General features: G+C 40.4%; 1 protein-coding gene across 1 annotated transcript in view; it reads right to left on the bottom strand.

Moving 5' to 3' along the window:
• The window catches only part of zcchc14 (zinc finger, CCHC domain containing 14), a 126711-nt gene that overhangs the window by 96325 nt on the left and 12981 nt on the right, over positions 1-17405 (bottom strand). Inside the window, exon 2 of the mRNA XM_072596135.1 lies at positions 10040-10151. Coding sequence (XP_072452236.1) covers positions 10040-10151 — 112 coding nt within the window. The remainder of the gene's footprint in view (positions 1-10039; positions 10152-17405) is intronic.

Below are 17405 nucleotides of genomic sequence, written 5' to 3'. Positions count from 1 at the left end.
ATTACTGAAAGTGCAATCCCTCCCATTCCTTAGCCCCATGATTATTTCGTATTTTTAGAATGCTATTATTTAGTACTTTTGGAATGTTATTAGTACTTTCTCGTTTGACCATATAGTTAATTTTCATTCTCTTTTACTTTATTTGGTTGTCATTTGTTAGATTTCAAAATTTTACCAGTCATCTAGTTGACCACTAATATTTATCAAATTGAAAGAAAACACATACAATGTGGCATTGCCCTTAACTTCTCTGGTTAGCAATGGTCAGTTTATGTACTTGCTAGAATCCTTTTTCCTCACTGCCATATATCTTTGCTGCAAGTCACGAACTATACTTTTTTTTTAAAAAGTCTGCATTGTTCCTCTACTTTTTGCTACTAAATCTCTTCTCCAGTCCAATCCAGCTAGCTCTGCCCTCAGTCCTTTGCAATGATCTTTATTTAAGTTTAGCACAGTTGTTTCTGAATAAAGTTTCTCACTCTCAAATCAAAGACATACAAGTACTATATTATGGTCTCTGTTCTACAGAAGATCTCTTATTTTAAGATCACTTATTACTGCCTCATTACGCATTACCAGATCCAAAAAAGTCCAATCCTTAGTTAGATTCATAACATACTATTCTAGAAAAATATCCCAAATACACTGTATGGATTCTACCTCCTGGCTACCTCTGCCAATTTGATTTTCCCAATCTGCATGAGAATTAAAGTCACCATAACTAATGTACTACCTTTTACATGTCTTCACTGTCGCCCAATTTGTTCTCTGTCCTACAGAAAACCAATGTTAGGGGGTCTATAGAGACTACTGTCACCAATGTCTTCTTCCCCTTGTTATTTCTTAACTCCATTAATATGGATTCCATATCATCTGATCCTAGATCATTTCTTGCTAACAAACTAATTCCATCTCATACTAACAAAGCCATTCCATCCTGTCTGTACTTTCAAAGATCACATGCCTTTGAATAATTGCATCCCAGCTTTGAGCTTCTTATAATCAGAACGGTATAATGTCTATAAGATCATATCCATCATTAGCCTCCATTTGTTAATTCATTTATTTTCTTCTGAATATTGTGCATATTCAAATAAAGAACCATTACTTTTGCCTTTTCACTTTTTCTTGCCTGCCCCTCTATCTGATGCTGACTTTTTTTTTAAAAAATGCTTATAATGTTTTATCCCTTCCTGTCTCACATTGGGTATAATTATTAAATTAGTTACCCTTCAATGACACCATATCCTTTTACTTTGTAAGCCTACATTTCCTGAGGACGGAGCACCTCTGCACCCCACCCCAGCTCTTTTACCAAAATGTAATAACTCACCAACCCCTGAAGTAGTATTAATGTTATTCATTTGACATAGCTTATCTAACCAGACAAAATTTATTGAATTATACTCAAAAGGAGAAAAAGAGTAGGAACTAAAGCAAATATTACACAATATCCTCAAATATAACAATGCCTTTAAAAAAAAAGTGACTTTCTGCGCAGCTATTTTAAAAAACATTTTAAATATTAACTAGTATATATTAATGGCAAGACCTACACTTATTGATGAATCATTTGCTATTTTATATTCGTATTGTTACTCTCAGAAATATGTGAAGGGTATCCAGGAAATCAAGAATAATCAGTCAGGAGCAACAATTTATTCCTGTTTGTTTCCAGCAGATGCCTACAACAGGCACCGGCTAATTGGGGCTGGCGGGCTTGTTGCTTTTTGGTATGCTTATACTTCAGTGTATTCCTAGGTATTCAACCGTATCATCTGGCCTACATTTCACTATTCAGATTTACGCTGTCATACCAGCGATGTGATTGACTCTTAAACACCTTCTTAAAGACTGGCAAGCCACTCGTGTATCTACCTACTATGATGTCAGAGGAAAAGATAATGTGAAACCAACCAAGGAATAAGAAATAACAATGGCACACAGCCCTGTTCCTGAAACTCTGGCCTTGCAAAGCTCTCTTTCGCAACATTTGGTATCAAAATTGGAAGAACTGTCCTATAGGCTAGTCAAATATGAGTCATTCTCAGAGTCAGAGCAGAAAACAAACCCTTCAGTCCAACCAGTCCATGTTGACCATAATCCCAAACTAAACTAGTCCACCTGCCTGCCCATATCTCCCAAAAATTTGTTATTCATGTCCTTACCTAAAGTTATTTTAAATGTTATAACTGTACCTACATCCACCACTTCCTCTAGCAGTTCATTTCACACATGAACTGTTCTGTGTAAAAAAACCTGTCCCCAATGTCTTTTTAAAATCTCTCCTCTCACCTTAAAAATATGGCCCCTTGTCTTGAAATCCCCAACCCTAGGGAAAAGACACCTGCCATTCACCTTATCTATACCCCTCATGATTTTAAAAGTCTCTAAAAGGTCACCCCTCAACCTTCTACACTCCAGTGAAAGAAGTTCCAACCTATCCAGTCTCTTATAATTCAAATCCTCCTTTCTCAGCAACAACCTGGTAAATGTTTTCTGAATCCTCTTCAGCTTAATGATATCCTTCCTGTAACAGAGTGACCAGAACTGGAGACAGTACTCCAGAAGAGGCCTCACCAACGTTCTGTACAACCTCAACATGACATCCCAATTCCTCAAAGGTCTGAGCAATGAAAGCAAGTGTGTTAAACACTTTCATTAACACCATGTATACATATGACTCAAACTTCAAAAGAATTACGTACCTGAACACCTAGGTCCTTCTGTTTTACAACACTACCCAAGACCCACTTTTAATTGTCTAAGCCCAGCCCTTTTACCAAAATGTAATACCTCACATTTATTCAAATTAACCTATTTTGTATATAAAGTAAATGATACCATCATCACTATCAGAAGTGGCAGCAGAGTGGTATACAGTCAGGAAGCAGTTGCCCTGAAAGTCCTCAAGCTTTATTCTGGGCCCCATGAAGTCCTAGTGTATCAGGTCAAACAAACCTCTTGTTGATTACCACTGATCACAACCAAGAGCATCCCCATCCACTTGGCTGATGAATCAACTCTTCTCTACATTCAGCACCAAATGGAAAACAGAGTAATGAAAACAAGGAGGATATTTTCAGTTGAAGGTCCATCACCAAGACCATGACTGATCGGGTTCCAGACTAGGACAATGACAGGTCGCAAAGGAACCAAGGAGGTACAAATGTTTTGGCTTTGTCCTTGCCAATCTACCAGTGGCAGATGTTTATGATCACAAAATAGGATGACGACCTCACTGCCCTAGTGGAGACAAAGTCTTGTCTTTGCATCAGGGATATTATACATTGATGGGCCGAAGGGCTTGTTCTGTGCTGTATTGTTCTATGTTCTATGCTCTAGCTAGAAACAAGAGGCTTGGAGCAGGGAGCAAATCAACAGAGGTCTTGAAGGAGTGCATAAAATTGAAGGGAAACCTTAAGATAGCACTTAGGCTAGCAAAGATGGAACATGAAAAAAAAACATTGGTAGGTAAAATTACAGAGAATCCAAGTATATTAAGGCAAAGAGGATAATCAGGGTAAGAGCAGAGACCATTAAGGACCGAGGTGTAATCAATGTGTGCAGCTGGAGGACATTGGTAATAAATTCTTCACTTCTGTCTTCACCTGGGAGAAGGAAGCTGTAGGTACAGAATTTAGGAAGAGGGACTATGAGATTCTTTAGCAGATTTACATAGGGACTGAGGAGGTAGCGAAGATGTTGGCATGCCTAAAAGTGGACAAAATCCTGGGTCCAGATGGGCTGGGTTAAGCTGCTGTGCAAGGTGAGCGAACAAACTATAGGGGTTATGACACAAATGTTTAACTTCTTTTTACCCACAGGGAAGGTGCCAGAGAACTGGAGGACAGCGGTCTGGTTTTACTTTTTCAAAAAGGGTAGTAGGAAAAAAACCACCCAATTACAAACCACGTCAGTGGTTGAAACAAATGGAGGAATTTCTGAAGGGGATATTTATTTCAACTTGGAGGGGCATGGTTTGATCAGCAATAGTCAGTATGGTTTTGTTAGAGGGAGATCAGGACTAACAAACCTGATTGAAATTTTCAGGTGTTCAGTTGTTAAGGGTTGTGCAGTTGATGCAGTTGACATGGAATTCATGAAAGCCTTGACAAGGTCCCACATGGGAGATTGATAAGATAGTAAAAAAACTTGGCAAGCTTTTTCCGAAATCGGCTTAGTGGTAGGAAACTGTTTCGTGTTATACGAGGCCAGTGTTTGGTGTGCCATGAGGATCAATACTGGGTCTCTTGTTTAGTGATGTATACAAAGGATATAGATGAGAATATGTGTTGAAGGGTGGAGATGATAAGTTAGTTTGCAGAGGACAAAAATCGGATAGCGCTAGAAAAGACCTTAGCTTACAGAAAGATATAGGGTTGGTCAGATCACAAAGTAGGAGGACAGGTTAATAGGGTGATTAAGAAAGCATCCATGATTCTTACCTTTATCAATTGTGGAATAGATTATAAAAGCATGAGGTTATGTTGGAGCTGTACAAAACTTTGATTAGGTCACAGCTGAATTTCTGGGGGGGTTGCCGTGCATAGTGGAGATTCACCAGGATGTTGCCTGGGTTGGAGAATTTTAGCTATGAAGGCAGCTAGATAGGCAGCTAGATAGGCCGGGTTGTTTTATTTAGAACATAGAAGGCTAAAGGGGGATCTCATTGAGGTGCACAAATTAGGTGGGACATAGACAAAGTGGATCGAAAGCACCTGTTCCCCTTAGTTGAAGGGTTCACAACTAGGGGCATAATTTTAAAATGCGAAGAGCAAGAGGGTTATAGGGGGATTTGAGTAAGATTTTTTTTCACCTAAAGGATGGTAGGAACCTGGAATGCTCCGAGTAGCAAGGGATTTGACGCAGGAAACCTCACAACCTTCAAAATGTACATGGATAAGCTTTTGAAACATCATAACATTCAGGTGCTAGAAAATAAGATTAGTGTAAATAGGTAGGTGCACACTTAATAAAAAAAAGGGCCTTTTCTATCCTGTATGACTCTCAATCTGGAGTTTCATCTTTAGGACATGCATGTAGCTGCTGGTGTGTACTGTAATTCCATCCAATCATCAGCATCATCTGAAATGGTGGGTAACAACATTTCTTCTCCTCTAGTTACATGAACTAAAACAGTCAGCAATTCTGTATCAAAATACAGGGTATTTCCCAGACTAGTCCAGCAGATTTGCCTAAGACTTTGTGGAAACTCTTCCTTAACAATTCCCTTTCCTACTGGAAGTATCAGGGTGTCAGTGTTCTGTGAAAGCACTGTTTTCACAGCCATTACATTTCAAAATGTGAGTATGCTGACTCATAATTGTGTCAAGTACCCAAAAGATTAATAACCATCTTCATTCGTATTGAAGAAATATTTTCACTTGTTTGGATTTAAAAGTTGCAATCTGTGACTTATCTCAACTTGATGCCTGAGGAAGAAGTCATGCCTTTTGGGTTTGAGTAAATATGTACTTAGTTGGTAGGAAGCTAAATGTCAGTATCCCTGCCTGTCACCTGCAAGACAGAGGATCACTTTGCTGACATGGAATGGCTGATTTCTGTTATTGGCTGTTTCTAAAAGCACACAAAAATGTTTGGCTTCAAGTCTCACCTCTCCAAGAGGCATGTCATGACATATCTGAACAGGTTATTAGCAAAATAGGTTAATTTTTTTTTAAAACTAAAAAAAAATTGATCATGGGATTTTGGCATTGCTGCCCTTCCCAATTGCTCTGGAACTGAATAAATTCATGTTGGGATTTGAACGTATGACCACAGAACTTTAGAAATTTCCTAGAGCAATATATATTTATTCACTGTCCTTAAAAGATCCTCGGCTCTTCACAGTTGCATAATTGTAGGGAGACTTCATGTCCAGAGGGCCATCCTTTAATGAAAGGTCAAGTTATTTAGTTCATATTCTCTAGACTTCAGAAGATTAAGAAGTGACATTATTGAAGCACACAGAATTCTCTGACTGACACAGAAACTGTTTTCTTGGAGAATTTAGAAGACAGAGGCTGAATGATGGGAGAAACAGCTTATAGATAAAAGTAACTTATAGTTTAGTACTGAAATTAGGACAGCATTTTCACTTAAAAGACTGCAAATATTTGGAATTTCCTACCCCAGAGAGTTGTGGATATTCTATCATTGAATTTATCAAAGGCTGAAAAGTGGAACTGAAGCAGAAGATCAGCTATTATTAAATGCAGAGAAGGGTGAAAAGGTTCTATGGTCTACTCCAGAACCTTTTTTTATAAGCAAGTACTTGATAAAAAAATGAGACAGGTTTTATGGACCCCCTTAAAAGGAAGAAAATAAAATACAGAGGCAAAGAGGAAATTTATGAACTTAGCCATAGACAACAGAGGTCAGTTAACATTGGCTGCTAATAATAAAGGTGCAAAAGCACAAATATGCAAGAAGCCAGAACTGGAAGAACACAGCCCTCAGAGTTGAAAGGCTTGAGAAGATGACAGAAAGGATGAAGAGGTGAGGACATGAAAAATTTGAAACAGGGAGAGAATTTTAAAAGTAAAGAACAGACCCAATGTAAGACAGTGAGCACAGTGTAATGGGTGAGCAGGACTTGTTACAATTTAGGTTTACAGGTAGCAGTTCAATGTTACAGAAGGGACAGGTGGACATTAGTAATAATCAAGTCTAAAATGTAACAAACAAATGGATGAGAGTTTAAGCTACCAATGAGCTGAGATGAAGCAGAGTCAAGAGACATTACAAAAATGGAAATTGGCTGTAGGTGGCATTGGTGATTGAGGATACAAGATCAAAAAGTCAACTTAGAGTTGTGAATGATCTGGTTCAGGTTCAAAACAGAATGTGTGCAGGGACTGAAGATAATATCCCAGGTCTTCTTATTATTTAATGTAATAACATTAGCTATCTTCCAATACTGGATGACAGAGCCTTGAAGTCATTACTTAAAACATTATCCAAAAAAGAGGCAGCATATGTACAAGAAAGAACGATTTCAAAACCAAGCCCTTGTGGAACTCCAGAAGTAACCGCACATCATAGAAAAGACTTTATAAGTGATTTTCTTGCTACAGTTACCTCAAATTGGAATGGCATCAGGTGAGGGAAATTTCACCTAACTGGATAGTGGAAGAGAGGTGTTAGAGAAGTTGCTGTTATTAGTTTTGTGAAAAGCTACAGACATCCTAAGAAGATGCTCTTTGTGAAATTCAGCTTTTCAAATTAAATTTCCTGCTTCTCCCAGTCTGTGAGAAATGAAAATCTCCCAATTGAGATCTTGGAGAAGATTTGTAGTTCAGGTTGTGGATTAGGTTCAGGGTTTGCTCGCTGAGCTGGTGAGCTTCCAGAGGGTCACTGATGATATTACCTAGTAAAGTGACGAAATGTCTGAAAACAAACACACCAGCTCAGCAAGCAAACCGACAACCTGACCTGCCATTTATGCTCAAGGTAAGATTAAGCTATGGGATAGAAATAAAATGGAAGAGCTATAAAATAGGTGGATGAGGCACAAATGGGTTAGCAGAACAAACATATTCAATTTTTAACATGAATAAGAGCTGATACCAAAGCTAAGATTAAAAAGCATAGAGACAGGTGACCAAACAACACAGTGAAGGAAGTCTCCAGTATGGTCTCAGTACAAAAATATGAAAACCTCCTCGTGGAAAGGTTGCACCAGTATATTTAAAATGTTTGAGTTACCATCATTGACCAGTAGCTAAGCCAACTGCTTACTAACTCAAACTTAGATACTACGGATATGACAACACAGATGAAGTTATTGTACCAGCGATATGCTGGGTGGAGATTAAAGTGGCAAGTTTGGAGTTGGCAGGGAAATAATCAGGGAAAGAAGAATGATTTGTAGTGCCTTTCAGTGATAAAGATCGTGGAAGCTGAGTTGTGACATAATGCTTGAAGAGATGGCCTGCTCGATTCTGGTTTCTCCAGATTTTTTTTCTTATACCAAACACAAAGCAAGTTCCAATAGGCTAGTCTAGGTGTTTTTCAGGTGAAATAAAAGCTGCATGAATGCAAGCTAATCAAACATTAGTGCCTCCAAATTTACACTTTGGATTTACAACATTCAGCCCAGCCCACTTCAAAAGACAATTAATATTAATCACTCCATGTTGTTGTGGTTCTGTTCGCCGAGCTGGGAATTTGTGTTGCAAACGTTTCGTCCCCTGTCTAGGTGACATCCTCAGTGCTTGGGAGGCTCCTGTGAAGCGCTTCTGTGATGTTTCCTCCGGCATTTATAGTGGCCTGTCTCTGCCGCTTCCGGTTGTCAGTTCCAGCTGTCCGCTGCAGTGGCCGGTATATTGGGTCCAGGTCGATGTGTTTGTTGATAGAATCTGTGGATGAGTGCCATGCCTCATGACAAGCAACATGAATTCGACTGGGACAACACTACCATTATAGGGCAAGCCAAACCGAGAACAGCCAGGGAATTCCTAGAGGCATGGCACTCATCCACAGATTCTATCAACAAACACATCGAGCTGGACCCAATATACCGGCCACAACAGCGGACAGCTGGAACTGACAACCGGAAGCGGCAGAGACAGGCCACTATAAATGCCGGAGGAAACATCACAGAAGCGCTTCACAGGAGCCTCCCAAGCACTGAGGATGTCACCTAGACAGGGGACGAAACGTTTGCAACACAAATTCCCAGCTCGGTGAACAGAACCACAACAACAAGCACCCGAGCTACAAATCTTCTCCCAAACTTTGATTAATCACTCCAAGTATATCCATAATAGATTAAATTTCTGAATAAACAGGTTTATACAATAGGTCATGCACAGCAGCAATAGCAAGTTGGTAATTCCAGCTGTATTGAACTAATTCACAAAAGGGTTAAACACAGAAAAAATTTCAAGTCACTCTGAATGGCCTCCTTTGTAGCACTTCCAAGTAAATAAAAGATTGACGTGCTTTGGAAGAGAATAGCTGTCTGATCCTAACAGTTAGAGTTTCTCAGAATTGCATGATCATCCTACTTATGGTGTTTTGCCTGACTGGTTTTATTCAAATACATTTCATATAATGACAAAAAGCATAGGAAAGTAAATATACAATATAAAAGTTAAACATTAATTTCAGCGTTCTGCTTGAAACTTATAAAAACGAAAAATCTACATACATAGATAGGAACAATAAACAATGGACAAAATTATTCATTACAGATATAGGACAAGTTGATGGGACAATGGTGAGTCAGCTGAGAAGGCACAGATAATTGTGGTGTGAGAGAGAGAGAGAGAGAGAGAGAGAGAGAGAGAGAGAGAGACACACACATACACACGAGTTGCAATTGTTGAGGATAACAGGCTTTTGAACCATAGATATAGGAAAGACAATATAAATGTACAATAACTCTAAAAAATGGCATTTAAAACTTTTCCAGTTTGCCATATACAATGAAAGTGTGACATTGCCAGGACAGAAAGAATTGAGACTTACCTCTAGAACAAGCTCTGTGACACTGGGGAAGGATATATACATAGTCATCATGTCTTTTATAGTATCAAGCTTCTAACAAACTTTGACCTGATGCTTCTTTCTCCTCACAAGGTATTTTCTCAATGGTATGAATGACCGTTTTTCTTTGAATAGGAGACTGCATAAATGACTCTCTCTTAGGAGTTCTATATTGAGTGGGTTCCCAACACTTAACATTAAACATCACATTCATCGAATCATACAGTACAGAAGAGACCCTGCATTTGATTAATTACATTAACTAAATTCATTAAGATTGAAATTCTTTCATTCTTTAATTCTGTTATATGTTTTGGGATAAATTGTTTTCACTTGTGTAATTTGCAACATATTTGAAAAAAAATGAATCAAACTAGATTAAACTAAAAATTGGAAACCAGATACATTCAAAAGCATTGTTGTGCAAACATAGGAAGCATTTGTTCTACACTCAATAATTTGTAGACTACAATCATTATAAAACCTGAATGTATTAAATGACAGATCCAAAACGCAGGTAAAATTTCAGCAAGTTACAACTTACTTCTTGAATGCTTGCCGGAAGGCCGTTTTTGGGAGGATTCATCACAGGAATGCGCTGATGTCTGTAATGCATTCTCCAAACAGTGTACGCTGCTTTCTACTTTGTACATTACCTTTTCAAAAATAAATATTGTTTCCTTAATAGTTGAAGAACATTTCATAATCTCACAAATAATAATGCAAATCTTGCAAATAATAAGGAAAGCTTTTGACAAAAATGAATCACTCATAATTTATATTTCAAGTTTTCTCAAGCTGAAGATCGTCAACTGCGATAAAAATTCTCAAGATTTGAGCACTTAGGATCTCCATCATTAGTTAACTGGCATGTTAAGTTTTAACTGGTAGATGAGATATTCGGAGATTGAATTCATTAAATCTATGCAGAGTTCATTGACTTTACTAGGGAAGCAGTTAGGGAACCATAATTGCCTTCAGCACCTTGCATGGCTTTAAAAAAGCCAAATGCCTACATTCCAACTAACAATCCAAGGATCTTAATCAGTATGTAAACGTTGAGCGAAACATGGCCTGGCTTGGCTTCATTATCAAATAACAAAGCAAAACTCTCTCTCAGATGATAAAGAATTATCACAATAACAGATGGTTAACAAAGCTCTTCAAAACTTACTTTTAGCAATAGCTATCATCATACTGAGGAGGGGAGATGATGCAGCATTTAATTTAATGTACAATGAATTATTACCGTTTTCAGGTACTGGTAAAATTAATAGGATGAAATTCAGTCCTTGGCTGGCAGGTAAAGACAAAAGGTATGTAATGACAAGAAAAGATCTTTCAACACAAACACTGTATTTCACCCTGATTCTATTATTACAATCCCCACTGACCAATAACTTTAAACAATATTGGAATTCTCAGAGATTAACTCAAATGGTCACACAAGATTTCACAGTTAATATGTTCACTGTAACAAACCAATATCAACATCAAGTATACATTAATTAGTAAGCAAATAACACTGTAAACAATGGAAACGATATTATGCGCATCCCCCCGCCCCCACCACCCCACTTAACTTCCTAACACAATAAATAACCCATCAGCACATTTATAAATTGAACTGTAATCTGTCCAGAATGGTAATCTATACAGAATGCATTCCAAAAATTACATCCAGCTTCCAACAGGCTTGCTCGTCCCCAATGTTCCGTGCCTATCAAATGCCACTTCCATTAGTCTACTGAGAATCCCCAAATTGACTTCCAGCAGCAAGGCCCATTCATGCTAAGACAAATTTTCCATAGTGGGGGGCAGCACAAGAACAGGAATAGGCTATTCAGTCGCTCAAGGAGAAAGTGAGGACTGCAGATGCTGGAGATCAGAGTAGTGAGAGGGGTGCTGGAAAAGCACAGCAGGTCAGGCAGCATCCAAGGAGCAGGAGAATCGACATTTCAGGCAAGAGCCCTTCATCTGTATATCTATCTGCAGCAAAGGCAGTTGGCCTTTCCTTTGTACATAAGTTGGCACTTGGGTTTTAAAAGAACATTGCCCCCAGACTCCAAGACAAGTGGCTTATGGCATGGTAGAACTCAGATTACATACTCAATTTTCTCTTGAAACAGCTAGTTTAAAACACATCCCTCATAATATCGAGCAGTCATAACAATAGCTTTCATTGTTTTAAGCACCAAGCTAGATCCTTGCATTGAATTTGATTTGATTCACCTTTTCAAGTTATAACACAGTCATTGCTTCCTTCTAAAAATTGAAACATAAATCCATAATTTACTTTCAGAAAGTTCATTTAGAAATAAAATTAGCATACTGATAACAGTAAAAGAAATATTAAAGTTTATCTTTTCTTGCCCCATTCTTCAAAAGCCACACACAGTAGGCATTTCAGCCTGTTCAGACTTGAAACGTTATGGGGACCAGGCATGAAAATGTAATTAAGGCTAAGATAAGATAAACTATGATCTAATAAATGGCATGGCAGGCTCGAGGGCCTGAATTACCAATTCCTGCTCCGAGTTCTAATGTTCTTATCTCATTTCATGAGATAGGTTTTTATAGTAATTGATTACAAAAGCATTTTATTTTCTCAGAATGTTGTTTTGAACTGTAGAATTTATAAAATTTAAAGAATGGAGAGGGAAATGTTAAATTTTAATATTTCTTCTACTATTATCAGCATGCTAATTTAACTAATTAAAAATCTGTCTATCTTCTTTGAGAAAGTGACCATACAGGTGGATGAAGATAAAGCCGTTGATGTGGTGTACATGGATTTCAATAAGGTAAAAACAATGACTGCAGATGCTGAAAACCAAATACTGGATTAGTGGTGCTGGAAGAGCACAGCAGTTCAGGCAGCATCCAAAGAGCAGCAAAATCGACGTTTCGGGCAAAAGCCCTTCATCAGGAATAAACGCAGTTAGCCTGAAGCGTGGAGAGATAAGCTAGAGGAGGGTGTGGGTGGGGAGAGAGTAGCAGAGAGTACAATGGGTGAGTGAGGGAGGAGATGAAGGTGATAGGTCAAGGAGGAGAGGGTGGAGTGGATAGGTGGAAAAGAAGATAGGCAGGTCGGACAAGTCCAGACAAGTTAAGGAGACAGTTACTGAGCTGGAAGTTTGAAACTAGGATGAGGTGGGGGAAGGGGAAATGAGGAAGCTGTTGAAGTCCACATTGATGCCCTGGGGTTGAAGTGTTCCGAGGCAGAAGATGAGGCGTTCTTCCTCCAGGCGTCTGGTGGTGAGGGAGCGGTGGTGAAGGAGGCCCAGGACCTCCATGTCCTCGGCAGAGTGGGAGGGGGAGTTGAAATGTTGGGCCACGGGGCGGTTTGGTTGATTGGTGCGGGTGTCTCGGAGATGTTCCCTAAAGCGCTCTGCTAGGAGGCGCCCAGTCTCCCCAATGTAGAGGAGACCACATCGGGAGCAATAGATATAATAAATGATATTAGTGGATGTGCAGGTGAAACTTTGATGGATGTGGAAGGCTCCTTTAGGGCCTTGGATAGAGGTGAGGGAGGGGGTGTCGGCACAGGTTTTACAGTTCCTGCGGTGGCAGGGGAAAGTGCCAGAATGGGAGGGTGGGTCGTAGGGGGTGTGGACCTGACCAGGTAGTCACGGAGGGAACGGTCTTTGCGGAAGGCGGAAAGGGGTGGGGAGGGAAATACATCCCTGGTGGTGGGGTCTTTTTGGAGGTGGCGGAAATGTCGGCGGATGATTTGGTTGATGCGAAGGTTTGTAGGGTGGAAGGTGAGCACCAGGGGCGTTCTGTCCTTGTTACGGTTGGAGGGGTGGGGTCTGAGGGCGGAGGTGTGGGATGTGGACGAGATGCGTTGGAGGGCATCTTTAACCACGTGGGAAGGGAAATTGCGGTCTCTAAAGAAGGAGGCCATCTGGTGTGTCCTATGGTGGAACTGGTCCTCCTGGGAGCAGATACGGCGGAGGCGGAGAAATTGGGAATACGGGATGGCATTTTTGCAAGAGATAGGGTGGGAAGAGGTGTAATCCAGGTAGCTATGGGAGTCGGTGGGTTTGTAAAAAATGTCAGTGTCAAGTCGGTCGTCACTAATGGAGATGGAGAGGTCCAGGAAGGGGAGCGAGGTGTCAGAGATAGTCCAGGTAAATTTAAGGTCAGGGTGGAATGTGTTGGTGAAGTTGATGAATTGCTCAACCTCCTCGCGGGAGCACGAGGTGGCACCAATGCAGTCATCAATGTAGTGGAGGAAGAGGTGGGGAGTGGTGCCGGTGTAATTACGAAAGATCAACTGTTCTACATAGCCAACAAAGAGACAGGCATAGCTGGGGCCCATACGTGTGCCCATGGCTACGCCTTTGGTCTGGAGGAAGTGGGAGGATTCAAAGGAGAAATTGTTAAGGGTGAGGACCAGTTCGGCCAAACGAATGAGAGTGTCAGTGGAAGGGTACTGTTGGGGACGTCTGGAGAGGAAAAACGGAGGGCTTGGAGGCCCTGGTCATGACGAATGGAGGGGCGCCTCCTAGCAGAGCGCTTTAGGGAACATCTCCGAGACACCCACACCAATCAACCAAACCGCCCCGTGGCCCAACATTTCAACTCCCCCTCCCACTCTGCCGAGGACATGGAGGTCCTGGGCCTCCTTCACCGCCGCTCCCTCACCACCAGACGCCTGGAGGAAGAACGCCTCATCTTCCGCCTCGGAACACTTCAACCCCAGGGCATCAATGTGGACTTCAACAGCTTCCTCATTTCCCCTTCCCCCAACTCATCCTAGTTTCAAACTTCCAGCTCAGTTACTGTCTCCTTGACTTGTCTGGACTTGTCCGACCAGCCTATCTTCTTTTCCACCTATCCAATCCACCCTCTCCTCCTTGACCTATCACCTTCATCTCCTCCCCCACTCACCCATTGTACTCTATGCTACTCTCTCCCACCCCCACCCGCCTCTAGCTTATCTCTCCACGCTTCAGGCTCACTGCGTTTATTCCTGATGAAGGGCTTTTGCCCGAAACGTCGATTTCGCTGCTCGTTGGATGCTGCCTGAACTGCTGTGCTCTTCCAGCACCACTAATCCAGTAATGGACTTCAATAAGGCATTTGATAAGTTTCCCCAAAGTAGGCATTGCACAAAATACGGAGGCATGGGATTGTGGGTGATTTAGCGGTTTGGATCAGAAATTGGCTCGCTGAAAGAAGAGAGTGGTGATTGATGGAAAATATTCATCCTAGAGTTCAGTTACTAGTGGTGTACCACAAGGATCGGTTTTGGAGCCACTGCTGTTTTTCATTTTTATAAACGACCTGAATGAGGGCATAGAAGGATAGGTTAGTAAATTTGCAGATGACACTAAGGTTGATAGAGTTGTGGATAGTGACAAAAGGGTGTTGTAGGTTACAGAGGGATTTAGATAAACTGCTGAGCTAGGCTGAGAGGTGAGAAATGGAGTTTAATGTGGAAAAGTGAGAAGTGATTCACTTTGGAAGGAGTAACAGAAATGCAGAGTACTGGACTAATAGTAAGACTATTGGTAGTGTAGATGAGCAAAGAGATCTCAGATCTCAGTGTCATAGATTCTTGAATGTTGCCAGCCATGTTGATAGGGTTGTTAAGAAGGCATACGGTGTGTTTGGTTTTATTGGTAGAGGGGTTGAGTTTCAGAACCATGGAGGTCATGCTGCAGCTGTACAAAGCTCTGGTGCGGCCGTACGGAGTATTGCGTACATTTCTGGTCATTGCATTATAGGAAGGATGTGGAAGCATTGGAAAAGAATCAGAGGAGAGTTACTAGGATGTTGCCTGGTATGGATGGAAGGTCTTACGAAGAAAGGCTGAGGGACTTGAGGCAGTTTTTGTGAAGAGTGTAGAAGGTTGAGAGGTGACTTAATTGAGACGCAAGATAATCAGAGGGTTAGATAGGTTGGACAGTGAGAGCCTTTTTGCCCAGATGGCGATGGTAAGCATGAGAGGACATAGCTTTAAATTGAGGGGCGTTAGGTAAAGGACAGATGTCAGAAGAAGTTTCTTTACTCGGAGTAGTAGGGGCGTGGAATGCACTGCCTGCAACAATAGTAGATCACCAAATTTAAATCCATTTAAATGGTCATTGGACATGCATATGGATAAGAATGGAATAGTGTAGGTTAGATGGGCTTCAGATTGGTTTCACAGGTCAGCGTAACATCAGGGGCCAAAGGGCCTGTAGTGCACTGTAATGTTCTATGCTCTCTTTAAAATTTTCTCACTATCTTAGCATCCACCACACTCTGGGGTAGTGTAATTCCATAGATTCGATAGAAGCAATTTCTCTTTGGTTTTTAATGTTTCCTGTTTTAAATCAATTTCCCAAAATGATGACCTCTTGTTCTAAATTGCCGAATGAGGAGACATCCTTTCTATGCCTACTTTATGAATCCCCTTTAGCATCTTATTATATGTCAACTAGATTTTCAAAATGTACGTGAAAATGTATTTTACCAGATTCCATGATTTTATTTATACAAACATACAGTTTGGCTTAAATCAAAAGCACAGCAGAGTTCTGGAAATATTGTAACTACAACTGCAATAGTGACTGGAAGCTGTGTGGCTGTACGTTTTTCAAAACAGACTCTCCTTCTTGACACTTTTTTTTAAACCCCTTTTAACAAATCCTCTATATAGCTGGTCATCTTTTGTCTATGCCACAACTTTCAACGCTACAATGACTGACTCTGGCCCAGGAAAGAGAAGTTCAATTGCAACTGAGTGACAATATACAAAACTTAGTACTCACCCATGATGAAAGAAACTGTTCTGAATTATGCATATTTGTTCAGCAGATTGTTGGTAGCCAAAGCTCATTATTAATTATTCCTCACCAACAGTAAAATTTATGAATCGGATGAACAAAGATAAAAGTAAGTGTTGCGTAGATTTTTTTTTCTTATTTTGTGACACCTCAAATTGTTATGTACCTGATGAAAAATCCTAGCCACACTCTATGTTACAGACAAATAAAAACACTATTTTGTAACATGGAGGAGGTGGGCAATGCAAATGTGAATTTCTCACATTATTTAGGGCTATCACTGAAGAAATCAGATTTCATTTGCATCAACAATCTACTTCAGACCAAGTTATAAAAATCTGAGAGTGGCCTATCATTGTAACTGTTCTGGATACACATTTGCTCACTGAGCTGGAAGGTTCATTTTCAGATGCTTCGTCATCATACTAGGTAACATCAGTGAGCCTTTGGTGAAGCAATGATGTCATGCCTCCTTTCTATTCATGTGTTTAGGTTCCCTTGGGTTGGTGATGTCATTTCTTGGTCTTTTTCTCAGAGGGTGATAGATGGGATCCAAATCGATGCGCTTATTGGTAGAGTTCAGGTTGGAATGTCATGCTTCTAGGAATTCTTGTGTATGTCTCTGTTTGGCTTGTCCTTGGATGCATGTGTTGTGCCCGTCAAAGTAGTGTCCTTCCTTATCTGTATGTAAGGATAATAGTGATAGTGGATCATGTCTTTTTGTGGCTAGTTGATATTCATGTATCCTGGGCTAGTTTTCTGCCTGTTTGTCACAGTTCTTGCAAGGTATTTTGTAAATGATGCTTGTTTTGCTTGTTGTCTGTATAGGGTCTTTTAAGTTAAAAGGCAAGCAAAACAAGCATCATTTACAAACTACCTTGCGAGAACTGTAACAAACATTACATTGGACAAACCGGCAGAAAACCAGCCACCAGGAGACATGAACATCAACTAGCCACAAAACGACATAACCCTCTCACAATGGTATCCTTACATACAGATAAGGAAGGACACCCCTTTGACTGAGACAACACATCATTCCTAGGACAAGCCAAACAGGCATACATGAGAATTTCTAGAAGCATGGCATTCAAACCGGAACTATATCAACAAACACATCGATTTAGATCA

Source organism: Chiloscyllium punctatum, chromosome 26 (genome assembly GCF_047496795.1).
Source record: "Chiloscyllium punctatum isolate Juve2018m chromosome 26, sChiPun1.3, whole genome shotgun sequence".
NCBI lineage: Eukaryota > Metazoa > Chordata > Chondrichthyes > Orectolobiformes > Hemiscylliidae > Chiloscyllium > Chiloscyllium punctatum.
The sequence above is the reverse complement of the archived record's forward strand: the minus strand, read 5'-3'. Positions and strand labels throughout refer to the sequence as shown.